General features: G+C 41.6%; 1 protein-coding gene across 4 annotated transcripts in view; it reads right to left on the bottom strand.

Annotated features, from left to right (window-relative positions):
* The window catches only part of PKHD1 (PKHD1 ciliary IPT domain containing fibrocystin/polyductin), a 280,766-nt gene that overhangs the window by 27,659 nt on the left and 225,842 nt on the right, over nucleotides 1-27,265 (bottom strand). For 3 of the 4 annotated variants that reach the window (XM_056343184.1, XM_056343183.1, XM_056343185.1), the window contains one exon: nucleotides 5,197-6,202. In XM_056343184.1, coding sequence (XP_056199159.1) covers nucleotides 5,197-6,202 — 1,006 coding nt within the window. Of the gene's footprint in view, nucleotides 1-5,196; nucleotides 6,203-9,838; nucleotides 13,994-27,265 lie in introns of those variants that run through there. The other variant, XM_056343186.1, reaches the window with a different exon arrangement.

Genomic DNA, 27,265 nt, shown 5'->3' with positions numbered 1-27,265 from the left:
TTATTTATGTGTACTTTTCCACAATTTTACTAGACTGTTAAGTGAGATGTTGGACAAAAATGGGCTTCAACTATTCCCAAACTAATAATAAAAAAGAAAAAAAAATAGAATATAGCTTTGGCCACATGAGAAAAAAAATAATAATAATCAGGAAAATAGGGTAACGTTGAATGGGAAATGGTGTTCCAGTTCTGTTGCAAGGTTCTTCCCTTTTATTCTCTGAGGATAAACCTTCTTCTATCTTTAAATGCAAATTCACCTCTTAATACTTGATACCTTTTTGTTCCTGTATTGTCATTGTCCATTAGTGTCTAGAACTTCCTCTCTGGTATTTACTCTCCCAACCTATTTTCACAAATAGGATGGTATCTCCCCTCAGCCTTGTTTTGACAAGTTAAACAAACCAAACTCTTTACTAAATTATTCTATATATCTATGATTCTATTTCTTACATCTTTTATGGTATCTTTTATGATGATATTACACTCCAGTTCCATGATCATCTTAAATGTCCTTCCTTGTATCTACTTGCACTGAGTTTGTCTTGTTCATATATCAACAGAGTGCCACATGCTATGCAAGCATATGCCCTCTATAGCGTCCCTATGAACATCTGACTTACAATTATGTAAGCTTAATTTTAAGGAGATTTTAAGCTTACAGTTTAAGGTCCCGAGTATCACCTTTTCTACATCTTCGCTTCAGGGCTTGTGTGGTAGATAAAACCTTCGTAGAGCCTGAAGTGCTGCAATAGCTGCAGCATCGAGGTCAGGATTTTTAGCGTTCTGCCTTTGCCTACCCGCTGGAGAAGCTGGATCCCTGCACAGGAAAAAAGTCATCATCTCCCATTTTTTAGAACTCTGTGCAATTCCATACAGCAGCCTGCCTGAAACCTGCACGAAGGTTACCAAACCCAAGCATTTTGGAGTTAGGATGAGTCAGAATTAATCTAGTTTGGCCCTGTAACCCTGCTTGCATGTGTATATGCCACGTGACATAGTGGATTAGTTGTACTTTCACATTTAGTTCTCTGCATGGGTTTTGCTGTCTGAATGAGCAGCTCTTTAATGATTTGCTTCACTTTTTTTGCTTGCTATGAGTCTCAAACACTGTTATTGCCTGCACTCACACTGGTTTTCACACACTGCCCCAAACCTTGTTTTTAATAAAGAAAGATTAATGTCTGCAAATTTAAGTTTGTGGCAGGTTAAAGGTCCATCAAGAAGGAGCAAAGTGCCCTGCTTTAGTGTGGGGATATGGACTAAGTGGCTTCTGGATGACTGTCTTTATATTTCTGATTTTGTATAGATACCCACACAAACACACACACCTTCCTTCTTGTGCTCTCGTTCTTTCGCTTTTATATTCATATTGATATTAGACAAACTTTGCAAAACAGAGATTTCTGTCTGTAAATACCTTGCAGTATATATTAATACACAGACATTCACAGGAAAATACACATTCACAGGAAAATAAAACTACCTGATAACCATCTCCCTGATTCTCCAGCTGTGCAAGACTATAGCAGTCACAGCAATCACAGCAGTCACAGCAATCACCTCTGTCTTTCCTTGACAAGCCAATGAGCCATGCTGCAAGTGACCCTAACAAAGGAGTTAAATTAAAATCATGTAAAATATCATTTTAAATCATAACAGATAAGTCTTCTTTTTTTTTTTTTTTTTTTTTTTTTTTTTTTTTAGGGCTTGACAACGTGATATACAGACTTTATTGCCTTGCTAGCCAACCACACAAGTTCCTCAGGCTCCCTTCAGCTTCACTGTCCTGGGCTGCAAAGATGAACACCTAGTCTCTGCTCATCAAAGATCTTTTTATTGTTGTCTTGATGCAAAAGAAGCCACTAGTCTGAAACCACAAGGCCCAGCAGGAGTGCAGGTTCTGTGTATATCTGACAGCCCGACTGTTTTTTGCACTACTCAGGGGCGAAAATATTTCTGTTTTCCTTCCACAGAAAAAATACACAGGAATATTTAACTTGATCTGTAACCCCAGACCCATTCTCTTTGCCTGTGCCAGCATGTACTGCCTAAAGAGAGACAGATAGACAGTGGGGTTACTACATGTCCCAACAGGAAAACCCTGATTTCATTTTGCCTGTTATCTGTGGCCTTATTGCATCAGAAATGTCAGCCATGAGTAATTCCAGAAAAGCTATGACTGATGGGCAGCAATAAATATCACTGCAGAGGAGCCCAGGCACTAAGGGTGGGTGAGCTCTGAGCTGGTTGGTGGTCTAGTGATGTTGGTATTCTTTTCAATACACATCCCAGGTCTTTCCCTGCTAAGACAGTGAATCTATGGCTTTAAGCTAGCATTGTTCTTTTCCTTACAATAAAGCAGCCTCCTTCCTAAGGACCTCTCCTGGTTCTTGCTGCTTCAACAGGTTTCACAGGGCATGTACAGATGGGAAGGCAAACCTCAGCTGGGAGAGCAGTCCCCAGTGTGGAGAAGATGCTATTTGCACCTGAAAAAAAGGCAGCCACAAGGTTCCATCCCTGGCAGAGAGACGAGGGTGGTTCTCTCCTTTAGGTGATCCCTGCTTTCCCCACTCCATGATGTAACACCAATACATTGAAGAACCTATAGGTATTGAATAGGGTTCTGGCAAAATCTTTACCTTGTTCCTTTCCCACAGGGTAGCTATTGTCGCTCCTTTTGTTCTGATCATCAATAACACACACCCTTGAATGAGGGGTCTTGTACCTGTCACACTCTGCAAGCTATGGCATGTCTTGGGATGGCACAGAGAGAGGATACCATTTCCTATCACAGGCTGTAAAACTTCCCACAACACTTTTTTTCTGTCCCATTTTGCAGTGTCCGGCATCGTAACACAAATACCCACCCTGACCGTAGTGATGTTAGTTCTGCTGATAAAAAAATTCGCTCTGAAGAGAGTTTGGTCCTGATCTTGCAACTAATAATTTCCCACTGTGCTTAATACTACACCACTTCAACATCCCCTCCGCCCCCCTCCCGCCCCGCTACACCCCCCCCCCCACCCCGGACCAACAAACCAAAACCAAACAACAAAATCGAAGATTCCTATGGTCACAGACCAGTGCCTTTAGTATGCGTGCTTCACTACCATAAGCCACACAGTGCCTAGTGGAAAAGTTAAGCATGTGAATAGTAGTTTGCATCACCAGCAGCCAACAGACATCAGGATGGTACGGAGGTCAGTGCTAAATGTTCAGGATATGGTATTAATTAGAGAAAGCAAGTCTTAGACAAATCCAATTTCTTTTTTGTATAGATGGAATATGCTTATACTTGGGTAAGGCTCAGTAGTGCACAACATCAAAAAATAACATTATGCAATATCAAGAGAGTACACACTAAGGTTGCCAAACATCAAATCCCATGTCCCCTATTAAAAACAGATGGGATATTACCTTTTTCATATTTCCCATATGCTTTTAATACAGATTCGGGATCTGAGGCTGAAATACACTGCTGTCTGCTCCCTTCCCAGCCCGGCTCCTCACAGCCTTCTCTGCAGATAAGGGCTGCCATCTGGGCCGTGCAAATAGCGGCTGCAAGAGGCTGAAAAGAGCAAGATGGGACAGAGGAAGGAGGGACAGAAAGAGCTGTTTGTTGCTGTGGAGCAGTAGAAAAATTATGGCCTTTGAAAAGTGAGTCTTGGTACAGAATATTAATAAAAAAATGAGTATACACAAATTTGACCAAGAAATAGGTAACTGAGGAGCTCAAAAGGTAACTCCCACTGGGAAATCATTATAAAGGAGCATCCTGTGTTCTGTGAAAATCAGCTGCAGGCCTGATGCTATATCTGCATCGAGAAACAAATATAAATCCAGTGCTGACAGAATGCAAGGAAGGATCGGTCAGCTGATAAATTATGGAAGGAAAAGTCAAACATGGGCACCTAGACCATGTGTTATGTAGGATCTGGGCAAATAAACAGAGTGGATTGGGTCCTGGAAAGTTAGAACTGAAAAGGAATTACAGAATATCATGAGCAAACAGATGACGGAGCTCACCTATTTCTGTGGAAAAATGGGCTAATGGGATCATTGAATTCTTCCAGTAGAAAATGGGATTTAATGCTACCTTTGCATATGGCATTGGTATCATAGACTCAGAGAACAGCAGAATACCAGCTTGGAAGGGACCTCAAGGATCATCTGGTCCAACCTTTCTTGGCAAAAGCACGGTCTAGGCAAGGTGGCCCAGCAGCCTGTTCAGCTTCCAGCTGAATCTTAAAGGTATCCAGTGGGTAATACACCCTAAAGAAAAACTGTTGGCTTTTCAGACATGCACATTTCAAAAAGGATTTAGAAAACAGAGACAGAGAAGGAAACAAACACTCACCAGAACTCAAACCTTTCAATTTATTAAAAAGCAGACAGCTAAGTGATTTGATTACTCTGGAGGTATCTGGAGAAGGAAGAAGAATCAATGCCCAGAAACTCACTGACGTAACAGTGAAGGAAAGAACACGAAACTCTCATGGGAAGCTGAAGAGAGAGGCTGACAAGAGAAAGTGGCCAAGTACTTGTGACAGCAAAAACAAAGATAGCATCCAATGTCTAGGCACACATTCAGGTAGTATTGGATGTGTCTGGTATCTTCAAGACCAGATGGTTTTCTAGAATTTTAGCCAAAAAGAAAGGTCAATGCTGAGGTATCAAAGTGAAGAGCAGTGGCTTGTATCATGCAGGAGATTGAAGAATAAGATTAAATGGTCTTTTCTGGCCTTAAATTTTAAAAGTATATGAATCAAGGCTTAGACCTACACGTTAGTTAAGGCAACAACCCATCGTTAATAATGCATCTCTGGTGCTACATCAATTTATAAACATTCATAGACTTAATTGTTTAAAATTTAAGATCTGTCATAGTCTGAACTTCTTTAGAAACATTGACTTTACCCAGTACCTGAGAGTTTCAAGGCAGACTTCCAGGAACTGTGTTCCTGGTTTAAAGCATCATGGACATCTCTGCACTACAGATTCATGAGCACCAACAGATTCATACTCTCGAGTCCAGCTTGTACTTGGGCATAGCTCTGCCAGGGAAACTTGTTTCAGCATGGTTAGTCATATTTCAGTCAATGGAGAACTTGCTCCCTATCTTAATAGGTAGATCAAGTGATCAAATCTCACTGCACTTAAATCAGTATCTGCTGATACTGCGTTTGATACTTACCTGTTGTTAGCTTCTGCTGGAAAGAGTAAGGCAGACTGAGTCACCATCAAGGTATCAATAGGCAAGCCAAGGCCTTTCTGGAGGTCTCCAGTCTGATGAGTGTTGATAATCATTCTGGCCAAAGTCTTTAAGATGTCATTTGTTGACTCATTTCTTGGATGGCCTGGTGGGTCACCAAATTCAATGATCAGCACTCTTGATGGTCCAGCTGCATCAGATGGCTGCAGAGCTCGGGTGCTCACTGGTCCTCTCCCCGTTTTCTCTGAGCCATACCTGCTGTGAAAGGCTGTGCAAAATGCCATGTTAGGGCAGTGATATTTCTTTTTGCTAGCATTGGCCGAAATCACTTTCAACATGCTTTCACCTCCCAGCACATGATACACTGCTCTGACTTGGTCATGACCAATCCTCAAGAAATCAGCTAATCGACGTATTATACGTGCCTCAACCTCTTCCCCAACAGCCTCAGTTACAGTGAAAGCTACAAGAAGGGAAAGGTCAGCAACTATTTCAACAGGTTCCTTCTCATGGAGCATAACATAGAGAAGATTGTCCTCAAAGCTAAAGTAATTGGTTCCTGCCCCTTTGTTCGTTGAAAAAGAAGATGGGGTTGGAGAGACATATTTCCCTTGAATGAAAACACGAAGGCTGAGTGGTTCATTGTAAAATATAGCTAGGGGAAGTCTGGTTGCATTTCGGCCACTGAGGAGGTAGAGTCTGAAAGTCAGAGGGGCTACGTCTGGGAAGCAAACTGTAGTGAGTTTGGTGGATGGCAACACAGAAAAGAAAGTAGAACGATGCTCTTCAGGATTACACAGTGTGTGTGGAGTCACATCACTGAAGGTGTCCATAAAGCTGTCAGTCATTACTACCACTGGAAACAGCCTCTGGCTGCTCATACCGGGGTCCAAGTTTTCTAGGATGACAAGTGCATGATCTGCCTGTTTGCAGAAGTAGCCTTGTACTGAGGGCTTGAAGATGCACATGCTATCATCTCTGTAAATTCCTAGAAAAGAACAGAAGGACATAGGGGGAAAAAAAAAAGTAAATTAATTGTTTCAGACATCATCTCAGGATTTTGTAGTATGGCTGGTTATTTTCCCATTCAGTGCTCCAAGTCATTTTTGCTGGTACTAAAATTTTACATTCTTAAGAAAAGCCTGGACACTAAGGGATACTAAAGAAGTAGAAACCGCAACTACCTCAGCATGTCCTTGAGCTGAAAATTAGCCGAAGACTGCTAATAATGAAAGAGAAACATCACATACACTTACCTTATTCTTTCTAGATATCAAATTATGGTCACTGTTGAAAGAGCAGGCTCTCTAGATGGACCTTTGGTCCGACCCAGCACTATGTCCCTATGTCCTTGTGTCTTCTACATTTCTCTGGTCCTAAGCCTGAAGCAGGGTAACAAATCAGGGCATGACTGCAGGTCTTTGGAAAGGTAATTTAACTCTACTCAAAGGCATCTCATCCCACTCACAGGGATTGTATTGCAAACAAGTAAAAGGGAAAGGACCAGAACATCATTAATCTACTCCTGTGGTCAACCATCTGACTGACTTTCAGACCTAGAAGAAAGCACCAGATTCAGACACCTACAAATAACTGGGACCCTTACATGTGCTTCAGGTGTCCCATTGCAGTCAGTGGAGATCTGGAGTTTAAATTTTTTGCCCACAGTCAGGCATCTAGTATCACATGGGATGCCCTGAGTTATCTTATACATGTGACAGGATATAAGAAGACCTGTGTCCCTCAAGGGTGCAGCTGGAGGTCTGGTGGGACACCCCACAGCACCTGAAATTACACTAGATGCACATTTATGGTTAACGGAAACACCTTGAATTCCTCAGCCATCAATACAGACAAAGCAGTTTAGAAAGTGACAAAGTTCACCCTAAAATACTCCTGTTTTTTCAGCTGGATCATCCTTGAACTTTAATGACCAGAGGTAGGATCCTGTGACTTAAACACAAGTACATAATGTCACCTGGAGTTCTTTGGGTACCTACATCATCTATAGATATGGCACATAATCCACAGGAGTGCGAAAGTCACTGTAGATAACACTTGAATTATTCCTTCACTGAATATAACAGGAGCTAAGACACTTCCATGTATGTCAGGATTTGCCACCAAATCCCATCCCAAGTGTTTGTGGAGACAAGTCAAGAGGATCCTGTTACAGACGCTCTACACTGAAGAGATGCAATCCATACAGTCTTCTGAGTTAGGGTACGCTCCATCTGACCAAATATAGGTCTCTGCTTTAAGACGAGAGAAATTGTGCCCCAGGCTGTAATGATGAGATCATTACTGATTTTATATAAAGAGAGAATAAAAGTAAATGAGTTCAGATACAGGCACCAAAACCATAAACATTTCTGCCTGGAGCATCTTAGGAAAAGATGCGTGTTTCTGTTTTTCCTTCCTCTCTTCAAAATAAAATCAGAGGAGGAATTTGCTGCCGTAGCCAGCTGTAATCCTCCTTCCCTCACCAAGCCTGATCCTTCCCCAGTCAGCTGTGCTCACGAACATGTTAGGCAAAGCATGGTCGATGTCTAAACGATCCCTGCACTCCTCATTCAGCAGCTTCGGGGACATGTGTGCAGAACAGCAGTGCCTGGTGCTAACGGTAAAAAGAAAGGGACAGCAACATCCTTGAGGGTCACAAACTTTTTGATAACTAAAAGACCATTCTCCTTATCAAGGAAGCACGATGTGAAACTCGCTGCTGGAAAGAAATAGCAGATTCCTGAAAAAGAAACAAGCTATGAGAAATTATCTTGGGCTCTGCTTATAGTTCCCCCTCAATGCCTGGATCCTGCGGACGCTTACCTACTATTTATTTCAAGGGGATTCCTCATGTGCAGACTATGGTCTGTGAGCATTTCCTGGAATGAGCTCTCACTCCGCACATCGCCAAGGAAAGCAATGAAATTACATAAATGTCAAGCTCTGTTCGGTGGGAACAGCCAAGTGAGACAGGATCTGTGCAAAACCCCCTACTTTTAGACACCAGTTTACCATTTTCTTTCCCTTTTTCTTGCTTTTTCATATTTTTTTTGTGTTTTTTTTCTTTTTTTGGTTTAGTTTGTTGTGTTGGGTTTTTTGGGTTTTTTTTGTTGTTGTTGTTGCTTTATCAGTGTCAGTATTTTGCTATCAGCATGTGCTAGGGGCAAAGGGAGAGAGCGAGGCAACTGCGTTCAGAAGCAGAAGTGGAAACACTGCACACGGAGATGTTCAGCATTGTCCTGGGGTGCGAGGAGGATGCACCCTGCGGCAGGCAGCCAGCCCACGAAGGCTGACAGATCTCATTGTCTGCTCTCCCGGAAACATCCCATCTCTCCCTGCTGATATTTCTCTTGTCTACAAATGGGGTTTGCTGATGTTTTGTGATTTCCCAGGACTTTCCTTTGCCCTGCCTGCCTTGCAAACTGGGTTTGCTGGGTTTCCTGCGCACACACACGTGCACATGGACACACACGCATCGTTGCTTGTCTCCTTCCAAATGGCCTTATCTGCCAGTCACAATTTCTGCAGCCTGCAATTTCGATCACTTTTAAATGAAACCCATGCTGGCCTTAGTAATCATAATGTCATTTACAATTTACCACAAAACACGTTTATTCAGTTAGTAGCACATTGGAGAAAGAGAACTCCATATGAACTCGTCACTGAAGCCCTAATCTGATTATTTCCTCATGAAAATCCAAGCAGGGGTGCTTGTAAGAGGGGTCTGAGAGGAGAAGGAAAAAGTGAGTCCTGGCCACAGCTGACTCTCATAATCAATGAGAATAGATAAGTGACACGGCGTGTCAGGGCCAGCAGCTAATCTGCCCCGGGGCTTTCCTCTAAAAAAGGCCAGAGTGGACAGGACTTAATAAATACTGAGTGACCACTGAATATTGAGCTGACATGTGCTATTTACATTGGCAATGAACAGTAACAGTGATAAATTCCAGAAGCATCCCCCCGCAATGGGTGAAATTAGATTAAACAGGTCCTATTTGTGTGTGCGTGCGTGCGTGTGTGTGCATTTGCACATACACGTGTGTGAGAGGGGGGAAAAAAGGGAGGGACAGGGAGAAAGACACACTTGGCATACATGAGTCAACCGAGGACCCTACCAATGGGTGGGAAAGAAGGAGAAGATGTTCATATCTGTAGCGATGTGTGCACAGGTGAGGCTGAACGTCACACCAGGAGCTGCGTGCACCCCAGCAGAAGAAGAGGGCACATGGGCGGTAGGTACATGCACGGGCACATGCTCTGTGTATGTCCTACTCAGCGCAAGAAAGGGAGAGAAATAACACGTGGGGACTGTGTGTTCACCCTCTGCAGCTATTTCCTCAGCGTCAGAGAGCAGACTTTGCTTTCTGCAGGTTCCCCTATCATCAAGTGAAGTTTATTATTTAATTATATACATGCACGCACACACACACATAGACACACAAACATATATATGAGATTTTAGCACTCAGGTTGCTTCTAGGGCTCCTAACAAATATTAACTTTGTGTCAATATTTGTCCTTCCTGTCGTGAAATGAGGATTTTCCACCTCATTTCACATTTGAAAAGAAAAATGCGCCGAGGGGGTCCTCTTTGCTTAGGAAAAAAACCACCAACAACAACAACATCTCATATCTTTTATTTAGAAAAATGGAGCAGGAGGGAAGGAGGGAAGAGTATTTTTAAAATAGATGTTTTGACTTAAAGGCACACAGAGTCCTTTGCAAGTCTCCTGCCTTTTCCCTAGTTCCCCAACGCCAAATAAATAAAATAAAATAAAATAAATTTTACATTTAAAATTGAATGAAATATATCAACATTAATGATTTTCCCCTTCAGGTTAACACCACCATTTCTTTCAATAATTTTTACCTATTTCATGATAGATTTCACAATTCATGGTACAAGGAAAAATATAGTCTTTTTTTGACAAAAACAAAAGGCAATGTCAGTTTTTTATCAAAATAAAATAAATCTCCCACAATTTTCTTTCCATCCAACTGGATTTGCCAGTCAGTTATTTCTAATTTAACTACAATTATAATTACAAAAATATAAAAGCGTGTAGAGGAGGAAGGGGGAGGGGAGATGAATGGGACATTGTTTAGAAATTGCAATTCATTGGCCTTGGGCTGGCCAGCACATATCTTTGCTGAGGGGAAAATATTCATCAGCATTAACTGTTCCTTTTGACCTGCTGACATTCAAATGTGAAATAAATAAATAAATAAAAATTAAAAATAGGGGCCCAGCAACAGGAGCTCAGAAATCTAGCAAAGGTAAATTATTCTGAGGTCAGTCGTTTTTTCTATACAGAAGGTTTTCTATGTTTCTTGAGTTCAGATGCTCCCCATAAATAATTTCAGCCCCGCTTATCCTCACCCCTGGCACAGGGTCCTCATGCCTGCACACTCATCCTTCGAAAGCAATGACTCTACAGACACTAATCTTGCAAATCTTTCAGTGGGTAAGTGAAAACAAGCCCATCAACTTTAGCGGATAATGAAACAAGGCATTCCCCATCGTTTTTAGAAATCCCACCAACTGCAAACTAAGGCTATCAGTTGGGTTTAGCAGTGTTCCCAGAGAGGATTAACACACAGATATGCAATGTCAAGTAACTTATTTGTGGTGGGTTTCTCACAAGATGTGTGTTGGGAACACATGCATAGGAATGCATGGTGGCACATGTACTTACTCATGTACTTCCGTACATATGTACGTGTGTGAGATACACACACAAAAATATATACTGAGAGCAGGGACTGTGTACATAAAAATGGAATGACTGCTTTAGGCTGTTAAGTCTTTCTGTTAAAGAAAATTATTTTAGAAGGAAATGAGTCTCATAACATCACACTGTGTGGGGTTTTTGCTCTCCTGTTTATCGTTCCTCCATAAAAACTTTGAACCCCCTGGCCAATTTCAGTCACATTTGTGGATTCAAAGACACTATGTTCCTACAAGTTTTGTAAAACTAGGTGCCCAAGGAGAGAAAAGACTGTTATTAGTGTGTCCACTGAAGTAAAGTCTGTAGTATAAGCTCATTCCTATTATGCATCACGGGATCTGCATTGGCCCTTCCCTTTCACATACAAATCTGGAGAAAAACAGACATAGTCATGAAAAATTTGTTCTTGCATTTCTTGTTTGCATGCATTGATACGGCCACACACATTGTTAGTATTTATTCGCTGTGAAATCAAATATTATTCACATCTTTCATATGGTTATATATTTTTATGTTAGCACTAACCCATCAGAGCTCCCCTATGCCTAAGAGGTAAGGCACATATGTTACAGATGATAGTATATCTTTCAACATTACGAACAAAAATGTTGAGGTTTTCCAGTTCCCAGTCTATAGTAACAACTCATTCTTGACCTTAAAGCATAAGTGCACAAGTACAGTCTTAACAAGGGAGACCAGAAACCCACTGAGGCCAGGATGCTCTCCAACAGTGATCAAAAAGAGTCATCTAGAAAGAGTATGGGAACAAAGCACAAACCCATATATATTGCAATATTCACCCAAAATGTTCTTCAAGTTTTCAGTGATTTAGAGGTCAGGAATGTCTTGAGTCACAGAGATCATCTGTGGTCTTTGAGAGAAAATAGCAAACCTGTCTCACAAAGCTGCAAAAAGCCAGGGAGGAGAATAACCTAGCCAGGGGGAAGTATCTTGAGCCCTCTCAAAGGAGGTAGGTCAGTAAATCTGAAGCGCCCTTTAGTGTGATGTCCCAGCCCAAGCCTTGTGTTATGCTTGAATTAAGGGATGTTACTTATGGTGCCACAGAACTTCTCAGATGCCCTGCAAGGTGACCACATCTGGAAATACCTTGACTGTCTCTGCCCAGAAGACTAGGCTGGAACCAAGTTGCTATGGCACTGCATGCATCAAAACTAATAAAATAATCAGTGCCAAGGCCAGTTCCTTGTCCTTGAGGGCAGCTGGCATGGCATACCCATAGTATTAAAGTCATTGACCCTCCAAAAGGTGGTGGCCACCTCCAAACTGCCCTTTCAGACTGGCTCCTGGCTTGTGTTAATTTCTGGAAGTGGCCAGAAACTGTCTTGAATGCTGCTGGGTTGCTTGGGATCAAACTGGGTTTGGAGTAGTTGATGTAGCAGGAGTAACTGGGAAGCTCCAGTGTCCCCACCTCAGTGCTGCTTGACTCCACTGAGGTAGACATCAGGCCCGTTCCTGCTTTTGTCAGCACTGGTCCAGAGCAATTTGTCCATCATTTTGTTAATCTTAATCAGAAAGACGCAATTCGGGAGGATTTTTGTCTGCATCATCATTAGGGAACTTCAGTCATTTTGACCATCCTGACAATACAAAGTTCCTTATAAAGCTTATTTTGGGAGTAACTCCAATATGGTGACAAAAGAAGCATTACTCAACATGATACTGTGCATGGAGACAAAACGGATTAAACAGCATAATTGATCTATGGTTCATAATTCTGTGAATTTTCAGAGAGTCAGCAGAAGTGCAGTAAATTAAGCACCCTTAAACTGTAACCCTGATTGAAGGAGAACGCAGGAGTCATTACCTTAAACCCTACTGTAATGCAATCAAAAGTGTGGCATGGGGCTGTGGTGACCAGGACAGGACCAACCCTCATAGGACAACATGGGAGAGATACTTCGGGTCAACGTAGCCTTCCTGACAGCTACCAATACACAGCTAAGGGGTGGGAAAAATGGCTTTTTGTACTGCAGCTTGCAAAATAAGATGCAGGACCCTGACTGGAGCTTCCAGATGCTCTCATGAAACAGATAATACCAAGTATTCCCACAAACCTCTTGAAGTCATTAACCATCATTCAAAGAACCAATAGCTGAGTGTGAGAGGGACCCTGTCTCCCAGGAAACACAATTAAAAGAGAAAAATACAAAGAGAAACATCTTTGGGTCCAAATTATATCACCTTTGAAAAAAAGTGCTGTTCTGCAAGTACCAATTTGTTTCTCATGTCACTGCTAAAGCCTTTCCCATTATGTTTCTCCTTAAGGATAATCCTGGTTTCATTTAGGTGTATTTAAAGCCCAGAAGGATTTTTCTCTCCTCCTGACAGGCAATCCTGTTGACTAAAGCTTTAGCCAAACTGATACCCAGGGATCAGCATCCAGGCGAGGGGCAGTGGACAGCAGAGCCTTTGCCAACGCAATTCCAGCCACCATCTCTCTGGCCAAGGAATGACAAAACTACCACCGCCACCTGAAAGAAGAACAGCAATTTCATCGAATGCCAGACCTAAAAATGAATGTGGCCGTGCCATGCACTGCTCTGAGCTGTGGATATAATGAGTTTTGAATGGGAAGTCCCGGACACAATAAATCTGTGCCATATGTGACCATTTCCTGTGTCAGTTCCTTTCTCATAACCAGTGGAGGTTTCACCCTCCCCCTCACTTTCCCTTTCATGACCCCACACCAGGGCTCTGAAATCTTTCAGGGTTGCTTATGAGCCCCAGGCCTTTCCACAGCGGTTGCATAAATAAATGAGTTTGACAGCAAACATCATAACGGTTAGCAGTAATTTGTGCTCCACACAAGTGCTTGTGCTGCTCACTGGAGAAATGGGAGAGGAAAGAGCTTGTTTTGTTACCACAAACAAAAGTATGTTCTCTGACAAGTGATGAAAGAATTAGTCAAATAAACTTGAACTCTATTAAGACCATCGTTGCCAGGTTTTGTTATGGACGGGAAGGTTCTCAGCTTCTCTTTCCTTCCTTGGCCTGCAGTCGCTGCAAAGACAAATCATCCTTTTCTTCTGCAAAAATAAAGTAAGGGGATAAAATGAACTGCCTCAAAATAAAATTTGCAGGGAACTCCACTTTACTATTATTATTATCATTTCTTCCCAATGAGAACAGTTCTTTGGTCCTGGGAACAGACTCATAAAGAGACCAAACAATTTTCCATTAAAAGTGGACCAGAAGGAAAATGCCAAATACCTGCAGATTTTGGAAGTAGTTGTGTTAGAATTAAGCTTAAAAATGAGACTTTAAAGCTTAATGAGACATTAAGCTTAAAAAGAAGACATAAGTGAAGGAAAGGGCAGAACAAAGTTCAGGATAACTTTGTTCGCCATAAAATATTTTCCCTTTTTTTTTTTGTTAATTAACAAATCAAAAAATTTGACTAAATAGCAAAATTCTAGTATGTTTTCAGCTTTACTGGAGAACTTATAAAATTTTTGGACCATGTAAAATTTTTCTGTAAAGCTGTATTACTGAAAAGCCTTTTTTCCATCAGATATGCCATTTAAACAAACATATTTCAAATATCCCAAGTTCAGCCCAGAAAGACTGCAAACATTTCAATTAGTATATTAAAGGGTATTATTAGTTTATAGAAGCTTCATAAAAATTATTAGGAAAGAAGGTTGTTATCCCATGTTCAATGCAGAGAGAACTAAATAAGGTATCTTAACCAGGGACATTTAAATTAGAAATTAGAAAAACATCTTTCCACTAAAAAAGAAAAAAGTGAATAGCAAGGCTTTTAAACCAACTGAATAGGAACCTGGTGGATCTAAGACAACTGAAGAAGTTTTTTAGCAGGTTATATTAATTTATTTTGGGAGTGTTCCAATTATAGGTATCACTTTGGAGCAAATGGATGGGTGAAGCGGCTTCTTGAGCTCTCTGCCCATCCTGCCCAATGCCTCCAGTATCATTTTTATCAGCAGCCTTGCCTTCATTTTCATTCTTCCTTTCTTTCTTTGCCCAAGTAAGTTATAAAAACTGTTAAAATCTTATTTGTGCCTGCCTTGGTTGAAGGTACAGTCGTAGAGCCTGTGCTCATGACAGAAAGGTTCGCAAGCACAAGAGTCCCTGTGACATTATTAGGGTGATTTTCAGCAATATTAGTCCTGTATGGGCTATGGAGTTGAATCTTAAAGCAGAAGGATTCTATTACAGGTACAGACAGCTATATTATACCATGACATATTTATGACAATGAACAGTAATGGGAGGTAAGTATTTTAAGCCTTAGAAGACAAAATTAATCTGAAAGCATAGCGCAGAATCTGAACACCTATGAAAACATATTGAAGAGCTAAAATTTGAGATACAAAGGCTAGAGTCATTATCTGAGCACATAGAATGGCATTCATCACATTAATTTTAGCTGCCTAAATGTTAAGCATCTAGTCTAAGCTAATTGTCTAGTCTAAGCTGTTCATCTAGACAATAATCATTAGAGAGAGAGGAGAGAGACTTTTAGAGGGTCATTCATTCCGGCTTTCCTTTGGATGGATTGTATTACTTCTGGAGGTATCTGTCTCTACTGGCTATGTGGGAAACCTAGACAGCCTTGGTCTGAAGGCCTGAATTTGGACAGCTGAAGTTAGGTGAAATGAGCTCAACTCTTAATGATGTAGCTAGCGAGGCTTGCGGGACACCTAGGGTAATAGGTGTTCTGAAATACGTGGGAAATGATAGCTCTGTACATCCCTCTAAAGCAACCATCTTCTCCAGTTATGAACAAGAGAAAAGACAGAAAGAAGAGAGATTAAGCCACTGCCACGTTAATCTAGAAAATAAGTAAGAAAGTTCCTCTACTCCTGGCAGATCTAAGCAGGCTGCCAACAAATTTTTGAGAAAGGCCCTGAAAAAGATTAAACTCTGCATTTGGCTTTGATAGCTACGATGGTGAAGCCGCTGGATCCAGATGCTTCCACCTGTGCCTGGTGCAGTCACACTGCAGCCCATGCTCTGAGCAGTACAGCTCATGTAGGAAACAGAGAGGGCACTGGGCAAAACACCTTGGAAAGCACAGAAACAGAGAACTTCTCACACGAGACATCTAAGCAAATGTAAAGAGAGCCTAAGAAACTAACCCCTAACCTCTGGAACCAACACAGCTGCTGGGATAGAAGGAGGCTGATTTCAAACACCACTTACAAGAAAATCAAAAGTGACTGTAAGCATAGTCCAAAAATGCAATGCCTATGCCAAATCTTAGGGAAAAATAGGCCAGAAGAGATCTCCTGGTGGCATTCATTTCATCCCTTTGCTCAGAGCAAGGCTAAATACAAAGTCAGATCAGGTTTCTGAGGGCTTTATCATAAATCATAGTATGTCTACATTTTAGGGGTTTATATGTTTACTAGGGTAAAACTCCCAAATTAGAGTAAGTCTGAAGAAGCTGCTAGAGTTGAAAATTATTTGAAGATCTGTGACCTTAGTGACACTTTCATACATAACTTTACACACTTGCAAGGTTGTTTGAAGAAGCTTTGAGGCTTACTTTTATAAATAGTTGTTACACTCATTTGTGCTTGTTTCAGGTAGTCCAAAGCCTATTCCTTGTCCTATCAAAGTCTTCTGGACAGCTCCAACAGGGAAAGAGGAGATTTGGAGCTGGAGCATCTCTTATACTTTACCAGACAGTGTTCTTCATCTTCATATAAACCTGAATAAACTTGGAGTCACAGTGATCCAGGTTGTATGGAATGGTGCTCATGGAGACAAAAAAAACCCCCTACATTGGTGGACCACTGCAAACACCCACCCAGTCCTGACTGTCCTGCTCTAACTAGTAGGCATTACTCCCTTTGCATTTTATTCCAGACTTACTAGTGAGCCGTTTGAAATTTCAGACAGCCCTTGGAGTTATTTTGGCCAGGGAGTATATTTAAAACTCATTGTGCCTAATGTTGTCTTTCTACAATTGAGAAGTAATCAGGAAAGACGTGAAAATAAATAGACAAGTGAGAGGCAAAATGAAATATGAAGTGGCTAGAAAGGAGTCTGCTCTCTAATGTATTTTTTCAGCTTATTATTGTAAAAGCCCAGAGCAAAAGAATAGCTTTGAAGAGTCTTTTGTTAATAGTGGAAAGGTTGTCTTTTTATTTTTCTTAACTTTTTATTTATTAACCATGCTGCACAGGGTACTGCCATAAATGATGGCTGGGTTTCAGGTTACGGGGACTTTAGTCTGAAAACATCCCAGCCCGCAACGGGAAACAGAAAAGAGAAGTAACAGCCCATCATACAGTGCTTGAAGGGACTAAAACCGAAGGCCATTTGTTCTCTGCTTTTCCCTGTAATTTCTGGTGGTTGAGCTTGCAAAGGTTTGGGTGCCTCTGCTTGGATGGTTACAACACATCCCCAGCAGCCCACTTCCTCAGGTGGTCTATTTGATAACAGCTTGATGCTTAGGCCAGTATAAAACAGCTGATGTTTTAACCTTATCTGAGAATAAAATTATAAAGCTTCATTCCTACATGAGGCAATCCTCCAAACTGCTGGGGAAAAAAAAAATTGTTATTGAGGGTGCTTACCTTATGCTCAAGCCCTAAAACATGACAGAAAATAGCATTATTTGAGAATTTCAGTTTTAGGGTACTATGTATTTATTTATCATTGCCCTGAATATGTGGTTAAGCATACAAATATTCAACTGCTACAAAATTTCATTGAAAGCTATCATGTGGGAATACACTAGCCGTGCACAGGAAACCAGGCAGATGCATCAAGCAGATTTGTTTCTTTGAGATTTTTTAGTGTTTTAGCACCAGGGAAAAAAGTGCACTGAAAACAGAGTTAAGACAGGCAGAACAGTATAGGATTCCCAAAGGCTGCTTAACTCGGGCATCCTGCGGTATTTAAAGGATGCCCTTCACGCATAATAGTCTATATTATCTAACTTTTATGAAAAGAATTGCCAGTATGGACAACTTTGGGTCTCTGGTTTTTTTGGTATAACTCCAGCATTGCCAGACAGATACATAAGATGAGCACAAACATGATTTTTACTTTTTTATTCCATGGCATCAAAAAGATCAGAATATATTTCATGGCATCAAAAATATCAGAATATATTTCATTTTCTAGGCATACCAATTGAAAAGCTGGAGCTGGCAGGGTCTCAGCAGGAACCCACATGGGCCTTTCTGCTGGTTTGGGCCATCACAGAGCATCTATCAGCTCCCAGATTGCGGAAAGGTTCGTTCCACTGTCAGAGCACACTAAGTACTGAGTGAGTGCTAAGTACTAAGACTAAACCCGCAAGTAGAAAATCGGTCCAGTTCTAAATTTGTGCTGCCTTGTCAAGACATCTGGGTTATAACCACTTTCCATAAAAGCCACTGGAATTCTGTTTATGTATAATTTCCCTAGGGAAGAGCCTTCAGCAGAGATCTCACTTTCCAACACGAATCCTGCCCCAAAGTGTGGCACACTATGTTCAGGCACATGTTGCTGGTTGTCAAAAATGAATTCACCTTTCCTTGGACATTATGTTTCCCTGAGGTCCAAAAAGGGTTGATAATTCTGGCGGCGCTGCAGTCAGTAACCTGAATACCCAACCGGAAGGATGTGCTGTGTAAAGGATCCCTGTGCTGCCAAGGACATCCAGGGGAGGAGGGAAACTTGACTTTTTTTTTCTTTCTTTTGCTCTCTGCGGCTCACGTGGAATGGGAGCCCAGACACAGAGGCCTCAGAAGAAGAGATCTGAATTTAATAAAGCTGTCTGGAGTGGGAGGGAGACAAAGAAAAGAAGATTATGGAGATAAGAGAGGCAGAGATAGGAAGACAGGAAAAGAAAGAACATCATTACAACTGACTGGTGATGGCTGTGCCCTTTCATACTCAAGTGGGCAGAAGTGAAATATTTGTTTGAGAGGTGGGACGGCAGTTTGTTATGAAAAGATTACAAAATAAAAAAGAATAGTTTATGGTTAGAACATATACTTCCATGCCACTATAATGAGGATAGACAAAAGGCAAGGAAAGGCAAGCATGATGGCAAGGCACTGCAAGGCAATTCATATAACTGCTTGATTTCATTGCAATTTTGGGAGGTATTGGGGTGACCCTTTATACTCAGCGCAGCTACACCTACAGTATGCAGGCAGAACTAGACCCCTGCTTAGGAAAATAACTCCTTTCCAGGTAACAGTAAAATCCACAGATCAGCAAAATGGGAGGGTCTGTTTGCTTCACCACTTCAGCCAACATTCTCCCATTTCTGCTTGGAGGATAGAAGTTAGTTGAGGGGCAGTAGGGAGGGGGATGTTCAGCTAATCACCACCAACATTGGCAGCCCTCTCCACCGAGGTACCACACTGATTTCTTTTTAGAGAGCAACTGTACCGCCAAAGCTCCAGTCTAGGGATGTGGGGTTTTTTTTCTTTTCCATAAGATTTTGTTTGTTAGAAAAAAACCAAAAAGACACCAGAGGGAAAATAAATGCAGATACATTTTTAATGCATACATTTCTTTTTCAGAACATGGTGGGCACTTCAGTGTTGGGTGCTGGAACTGCAAGGGGGAATTTATCTAATCAGTCCTCTGTCCCCCCACTCCATTGACATAATGTGGTCCTGCCGATTAAAGCACTGGAATCATAGCTCTGCATTTTCCTTCTTTTTCATACTAAAATTATTGATGTGCTTTGTACAACGTGTAATTGCCATTATTGTATATGTGCCTAGAGCATGTGCAGATCTGAAATTGAAATAAATAACCAAACAAAAATCGTATGATAGGAAGTCTCTGATAGTATGGTGGGGGTTGGTGCCATGGCATCACAAGCTGAAAATAGGATTTTATACTGCTGTGACTGGTTTTGATAGAGTGAGATTTGATAAGACTAGAAGAAAGGCTGCTGTGATCCTCTAGTCCGTCCTCCTCTTTTATATAGCACAGACCCTCAGCAAACACCCAAATCAAAGTCCCTCTTTTAGCATCCTGGGTCTGAGCCTCACCATCCAGAGACTTCACTGGAGCCGTCCTGATTTACATCACTAGGATCTTGCCCAGGATCATGCATTCTCTTTTACTCCCTCTATTTCTCTCTCTCTCATACACACGCACTAGATTTGTTCTTTACATTTAATTTATGCAAGTGAGGCACAGAATACATTTCAGTAACGCCAATTAGATACGCACTAATTTATTCTCTGTGAAATAGCAGTAAGTAATTAATCAGAATTTTGATCACAACTCAGTTGGCAATTCTAATTGCACTTGCCATTTCCACAGCAAATACAGAATCATTATCTTTTTTGCCTAGTCCTCTCTTCCTAATCATCCAGGGTGCTAGAAGCAAAACATTTCTAAGAACTAGATATTGTCTCTATCAACCAGCAGCCTTAATACCTTTGGACTGAGGGTTAGTGGGTTCAGTCCATGGCTGTGTTTTATTTCAAGCTTCATCATAATTTTAAAGTGAATAGCTAGTGGCAGGCTGGCTGGTTGCCTGGGGGAGGGGGGATTCTGCCTCATAAAATTATGAGAAAGGATAAAAGCTAGCAGCTCACTCCATTAAAAACCTTCTGGGAGAGCACTAAAGATGTCTGACCTTTGTGCAAGCATCCAGCAGGCATCTAAGGGGCATATGGATGTTGATCAGATCTGTATCATCAAAGCCTGCACCGCATCTCTGAGGCACCACAAACCACATTGTAACTCCAGGCACTAACGGCCATCATGGTACCAAACAGTATCATCAGGGGAGACCTGCACCTCGTGTTTAACCAAAACAGCCTTTACGTGACCATTTAGTGACCATTCTGCTTATCTGTGCAAGCTGACAGTGCTGGTCTGGAGCAAGAACGGTTTAAGATTATCTGCCTGGAAAGTGTTACGGCCAGGGGTCTACAAAGATAGTGTTACCCTTTGCTATGCTCTGAAAAAGGTGACAAGGAGATACTCCTCAGATGACTTAAAGTTGAAAGAGAGTAGGAAGAGAAAGGGGGATTTACCTCTTAGGAACTGAGCCCGAGAGGTACTAAGGGTGTACCTACACCAGGTCCAGCTCTCAAACCCAGCATGGCACTTCACCTTTTCCCACTGCTGGAAGAAAGGTTTCAAGAACCTGACAGCTACAGTCTGGTTTGTTAATCAGATTCTTCACATAATTCAAGCCCAGATGGTTAATATTTTCCTAGGTAATCCTAAAGCATACACTGTAAGTTTGTGAATAAACACCGAAATAGAGATATCAATTCTGTCCACTTAATAATTAGTGAAAAGAGGTTAACAAAAAGTGTAAAGACCCTCCACTTTAACCAAGAAGTCTCTTTATAGAATATGTTGTGAACTAGATTAGTTCTGGTTCTGCCTTTACATACAATTTGAGCCAGAGTCATCAATGAAAACTACTATTTTGAAGACTGTCCAAGCATCTCCTGTACTCCCCAAATCTGTCTTCTCCCTGCCCTCACCAACAGAAATCATTGTAAGAAGAGAAAGGCATCAATCAGCCATTTCTATTCCTTCCTCAGGGTTGTGGGGTTTGGGTTTGGAGTTTTTTTTTCTTTTCTTTTTGTTTGTTAATGCTCTTGCTTTTATTCCATACCTGAGAGATCAATAAGAAGGATTTGAGGGCAACTGTAACCTTTCAGAGACCTTCTAGTTCCAGTCACGAAACCTTTCCCAAAAGAATGGGGAATCACTCTCAAAATTAGTGATGCCAATGGGGACTGAAAAGGGACAAAACTTCTCAGAACCTAGCTATGAACACTGCAGCCAGAACAACATCTGAGATTTTGGATTTATTTCTTTCACAGAAGACAAAATACAAACAGAATAAATGTCTGAACTGCCAGAGACATTTCTTCATCTGGGGTTGGGGTAGGGATGGCATGTTAAACATGCTGCCCACGCTGAAAACTCCTAAAAGCTATAACCATACATTTTCCAGGCTCAACTCTACCTTCTGTGTCCCATACGACACAGACATTTTCCATCAGCCTTAAAAAGAGATACACTGAGGCTATGTCTACACTTGTGAAGGCTTATGCCTTAGCCCTGGTACTCAGTCACACATATTTTAAATTCCAAGGACAATTCTTGGCATGTTTTTTTGTTTAGGTCAACTAACACTGACTGAAACAGTGCCTAGGAGCTGCCTGAAGGTTAACGTGATTTGTGACCATCCCAGTTTGGACAAAACACATCTGGTCTGGAGGATAAGGGATTTTGATAATTATACATGTGGCCACACCAAGAGTTAGCTCCAGGACCATAAAACTGGCTCTGGTGCTTTGTAGTTTGCCAGCACAGAGGTAGTCAGAAGGTTTGAGATCTTTGCAACCACACTGTGGAGAACCATACCACTGTGCTCCCCCGCTGTTCTTGTGAGACATATCCCACTTCAAGCAGCTCAGGAACACACAAGGCACTGGTAGAGTTAAAAATGAGGTATCCACCAGAAGGATTTTCCTAACCATACTCCTATGGAGTCAGCAACTACTGTGGTGACTATCCAAATACATGAGAGAGAACGTAAAAAAATCAGAAAAGAACAAAAAAAACTGTTCAAGAAATTTAACACATAGGCTACAAAAGAGAAAGGATGCCTATTTAATTGCTTGTAATCAAGGTTGCTTAATCATCTCAGAGTGGGAAAAAAAGTGCAGCAGCTCTCGGAATCTGGGCATCTTTGAATACTGAGTAAACCCACACAGCGCAGATTTATGAAGACAGCAGATCATGTCCCACATCAGCTACAGCAGCCAAAAGAAGAAAAATAAGAGCTTTAAAACCAGAGGCAGTGGGATACAATCAGACTAGCATAAAAAACATTGAATTCAACACAGATATATAAGTAATGGATGGTCCTGAAGAGACATTCTGGCTATGTCTTCACTAGTAAATTAAATGTGCCCAGGAGTATTCCCAGACACCGAGGCCAACTGACATGGTCTGGCTCCATTCATCTATTAAACTCTCTCAGCTTTAAAACCAGGATGGATTCATCCAACAGGCTAACTGGGAATGTTCCTTGGCACACATTAACTCCCAGACTGCACCCGAAAACTGTCTGGGAGAGTGTTAATTGTCCCAGGGCAAAAGCGTGCTGGGGGCTGTTGTAAGCATTTCCGCAGAGCAGAGGATTGCATTTCCATGTCTGTGGCCTGGCATCACTTGATTTATCTTAGCGCAGGCATAGCCCCTACCCACGTTAACATCTCCCCCCGGAGAGCGCTGCTGTGATCACTGCAAAACTTAACAGAGGGCGCAGGCCACATCAGTTAGAGAGGTGTCCTGAGCCTGAGGAAATTAACAGGGAAACCTACAGCCAGTGTTAATGCCAAGCCCCTTCGAGAGAAGAATTCACCCCTACAGGCAAAGATCAAGCAGACATTGTTTGAAATATTTGGCCTTCTCTGGGCATTTTTGGAGGCTGTTGAATTTTTTCACACTTAGATCTTTCCAATTTGTGGCGTACTTGTTTCAAACAAACAATTACTGTTCACTTAGCTTTTTACAAGGCTGGAGCTGATGTTTTCTTGGACTAGAGAAGTATTTTAAGTGGAGAAAAACAATCTGAAGTGATTATTAAAACCGTGATTAGTGAGGCAGGACTCGAAGTTGTTGCTGTGTGCCTTCTGTTTGTTGCAAGCGCAGACCTTAAACTGAGTGGAAAAGAAGGAAGGGACAATCTTAGTCACCTCCTAGCTGTTATCTCCCTGCTGGAAATGAGCAGTAGATTGACAGCAGCTGAAGAGAGACAAGCCTGCCCACTGCACCTTAATTAATACAGGGAGGATGGATCTGGGACAATTGGAGTCACCACAGGAGAAAACCTGGGAATAATTTCCTGTCTCTACTCTGGGTTGATGCAGCTGAGTCCAACTCTGGTCTCCAATAGTCAGTCATAATCTTTGAGTTCAGTGAGGTTATGGCCTCATGTAACTGTGGGAAATAGTCTGATGCACGATGCCATCAAGTAAGCCCTCTCCTGAACTCATCACGCACGGGCATCCCTCTAATCAGGATGTGCTGAGAAATGGCGAGTGAAATGTGCATGCATAAAGCCTCACAGAAAAAAAGCTAGGGGTGGGAATCCTTCTTACAGACACACTGAGCAAATACAGGAGGAAGAGTGGGATGAGGTAAGACATGGCTACACCACCAGGACTCTGGTACCAGTGGTTTTTGGAGAGAACAATCTGTTGGCTGCCTCACCCACAGGTGAGAACTGTGAAAACTCTTAGGTTTTCTTTTGACCATACAGCATGGTGTGCACAGAAAGGTTTGTTCTGAGCACAGGCTCAGAGACAGACAGGGCTGATCCACAGCAGCCATGAATGCCAGGAGGAGTCAGAAACATGGGCTGGGGCTGGATGTAAATGCACCCACAGGGAGCAAGAACAAGAGGAGCATGAGGACAGCCCTCTCGACAGGACCCCAAGTGGGTCCAGTGTCATGCACAGCACTTCAGCCAACATACATCTGTGTACAAGCACACGAGGGACAGGGCAGAAGCACATTTCCCAGCCAAGGTGGAGGCAGAACTGATGAAAGAGGTAGATATTGCTGCCCAGCCTGGGAGCTGCCCTCACAAGGACCAGGCACACATCTTGGCCCTGTGTTTCACTCCCTCCCTCTGTCGATGCTCCACCAGTGGCTTTTTTCCTGCTGTGGACAGAAGTCCATTGTGTGTCCACAACAGAGAAGACTGAAATTATTGTGGCCTCTCACTTGAGACTTTGCATCTTCTGTCTGCTTTGCTCCATGATGCTCATGTTAGCCTTTGGATTTTCGATGGCAAGTCACCTAGATCAGGCTCATAATCACTCTTTGCCAGGTGACTTGGGAGCAATAGGCACACCTGAAAAGTGAGTGGAGGGCTGGGCTGATCCTTCCTGGCCTGAAGACATAAGGACATGCAGGGGCATGGCAGCATCAGGCTGGGTGACTCCAGAATGTGGTGCCGTTACAAATAGCACTTTGCCTGGAGGCCCATCCAGTTGAATTAGAAAAAAAAAAGAACCATTAATTAACTTGACTTAAGAGAGGGCTGATGCAGGGCAATGTGACCTTTTCTCTATGTCACATGCCACACGGATTTTAGCCTCCCTCTGATGCTTTGTCACCGCCAGTTCTTGTTTTTTAGATCACTGGATTGCAGGGGGGTGATAGTGACCAAAGGAATAGTGGCAGCAGGAGAAAAGAAAGAGGTGGCCTCACTATTTCAGTGGTCTGTACACCAAAGACAGCAGGATGCACACTTTATTTCAGGTATTACAAACACAGGATATATTGTGTGCATGTTCAGTTAATACACACACTTAGGGTAGTTTTGGCAGTATTTTACAGGCAAACTAAAAATGGTATCAGTTTACAAAATGGGGAATAAATTTCTTTAATGCTACTCAACTTTTACGTAAGTGTGATGGCAACAGAAGGAGCTTTCTACAGTTTCCACCCATCAACTCAATGCATTGCTGCAATGGTCCAATCTATTTAAAATTCGACTTTGAATTAGCCTGCCTCCTTGATGGGAGGAAAACTGTAGTTAATGGCCTCGGTGAGGGTTGATGAGAGCAGAGACACATTGGGTGAATAAAATAAAGGCTTGAAGCAAGGTACCTCTACTCCCTTTGGCTGCTGTACATCTGGACACTCCCTGATATGGATGATTTCTGTTTCCTGTGGATTCAGGAAGGTGTAAGTGAACCTGCATGCCTCTAACCCACTGTGAGGTTTCCTTCTGATATCCCTGGGGTCAAGGCAGACGTATGGCTGGGTCTGCTAGCCAGCTCTGTGGCTGGGAACAGACTGAAAACCAGATCTTCTGACACTTCTGCAGATGGAAAGTCACCTCATTTTGGAGCATAGTCATACTGGGTTCTAACACAATGTGTAATTTCAGCTTTGTAAAACAGGAGGAAGGACAGTGCTGGGGTCAGGAGCACACGTAGGTCAGAAACAGCATGTCAGTCCTTCAAAAACAAAGGCACATTCTTATTCTAGGATATGATGGGCTCTCTTCTTTTAAAACGGGTAACTTGAAGCTTAGGGTTTTTTTAATTTATTTTTTTTTCTTTTTATTTGAAAATTAAGTTTTTTACTGGGTTTCCTGTGGAGGCAAGACTTACCTAGTTGCACTATGCATGTGTCCCTCTACCCATGCCTTCGTGTATCCTAGCATTTTTTATTTCACTCAACACCTTCACTTAAAGGGGTTAGAGGAGATGTCTTAGAAATGTCTTTTGATTGCAAAACCCTTCTATCCTCAAGTCCTTAAGCCGTTGAAAAAGCTTCTTTCAGAGCTTTTGATTTCTTCAACATCAATCAGTCACAAAAGGAAAAGCCATAGGAAATGACAGTTCCCAATTATTCATGCTCATAAGACCATCTACTAGCTCAGAAAATTGAAAAAATTCACATCAATATTCGATTTCCTGATTTTTCTAACAAAGTATTTAAAAATCATCACTATCTAATTTCAAATAATATTTGTGAGACTGCTATCTTTGTATTCCATTTAATATTACTTCCAATGAAAAAAAAGAATGACAAAGGAAACAAAGATGAAAAAGTTCCTTTAAAACCAAAAATGAAAACTCAAAATTGCATGTGAAATCAAAATAGATAGCTTTTTTCTAGATAAAACTGGAAAATCTGAAATTTTATCTCAGAGACTTGTAAAAGGTTTAAAAATAAAACCCCAAAACTAATATGAAACAACTCTAGGTATTGATATACTACACAAAACATAGAGGCCATAAACACACAACATAATGGTTGAGGCAAAGAATCAGAACAACTGCTATATCACCCATATACTTCTTCTTCCACATCATCTGCTAGATCAGAGATCTAACAGTGGGTCTGGCAAGGTTTTAATGACAACTCCCTACTATCAGGATATTTCAATCAAAGGTGGATGAAGCTTTCTTCTAGATCTCACTGTAAAACCCAGCCCTGATGCCTAGTGCCATGTTTAGAAGGCCATAGTTTTGTATTGCTGTATTTTCATCAACTAAATTATGATGGAGACTTAGAAAATCAGTTCAGAGAACATCTCCACTGACCACATAGAAAATACTCTATGCAATTATTTTTGAGTCCCCTAGGTCTGGTTTCTTATCTAGTTTACATGTTTATATGCTTAGACACAAGCATCTAAGTCCAGGCTTGGCTCCTTCAGCTGAGAGAGATCAACACCTTGAAAGGGAAATTTATGCATCTTAGACACCAGTTTTAGGGTGAGATAAATTATTTCAGTTAAGCAAGATGACTCTTTTGAGGTTTTTTTAATTTCTTTGAATTTTTTTCCAAAAAAGAAATAT

This window comes from Falco biarmicus, chromosome 6 (genome assembly GCF_023638135.1).
Source record: "Falco biarmicus isolate bFalBia1 chromosome 6, bFalBia1.pri, whole genome shotgun sequence".
NCBI classification, from domain to species: Eukaryota; Metazoa; Chordata; class Aves; order Falconiformes; family Falconidae; genus Falco; species Falco biarmicus.
This window is presented reverse-complemented; position numbering and strand designations above follow the sequence as displayed.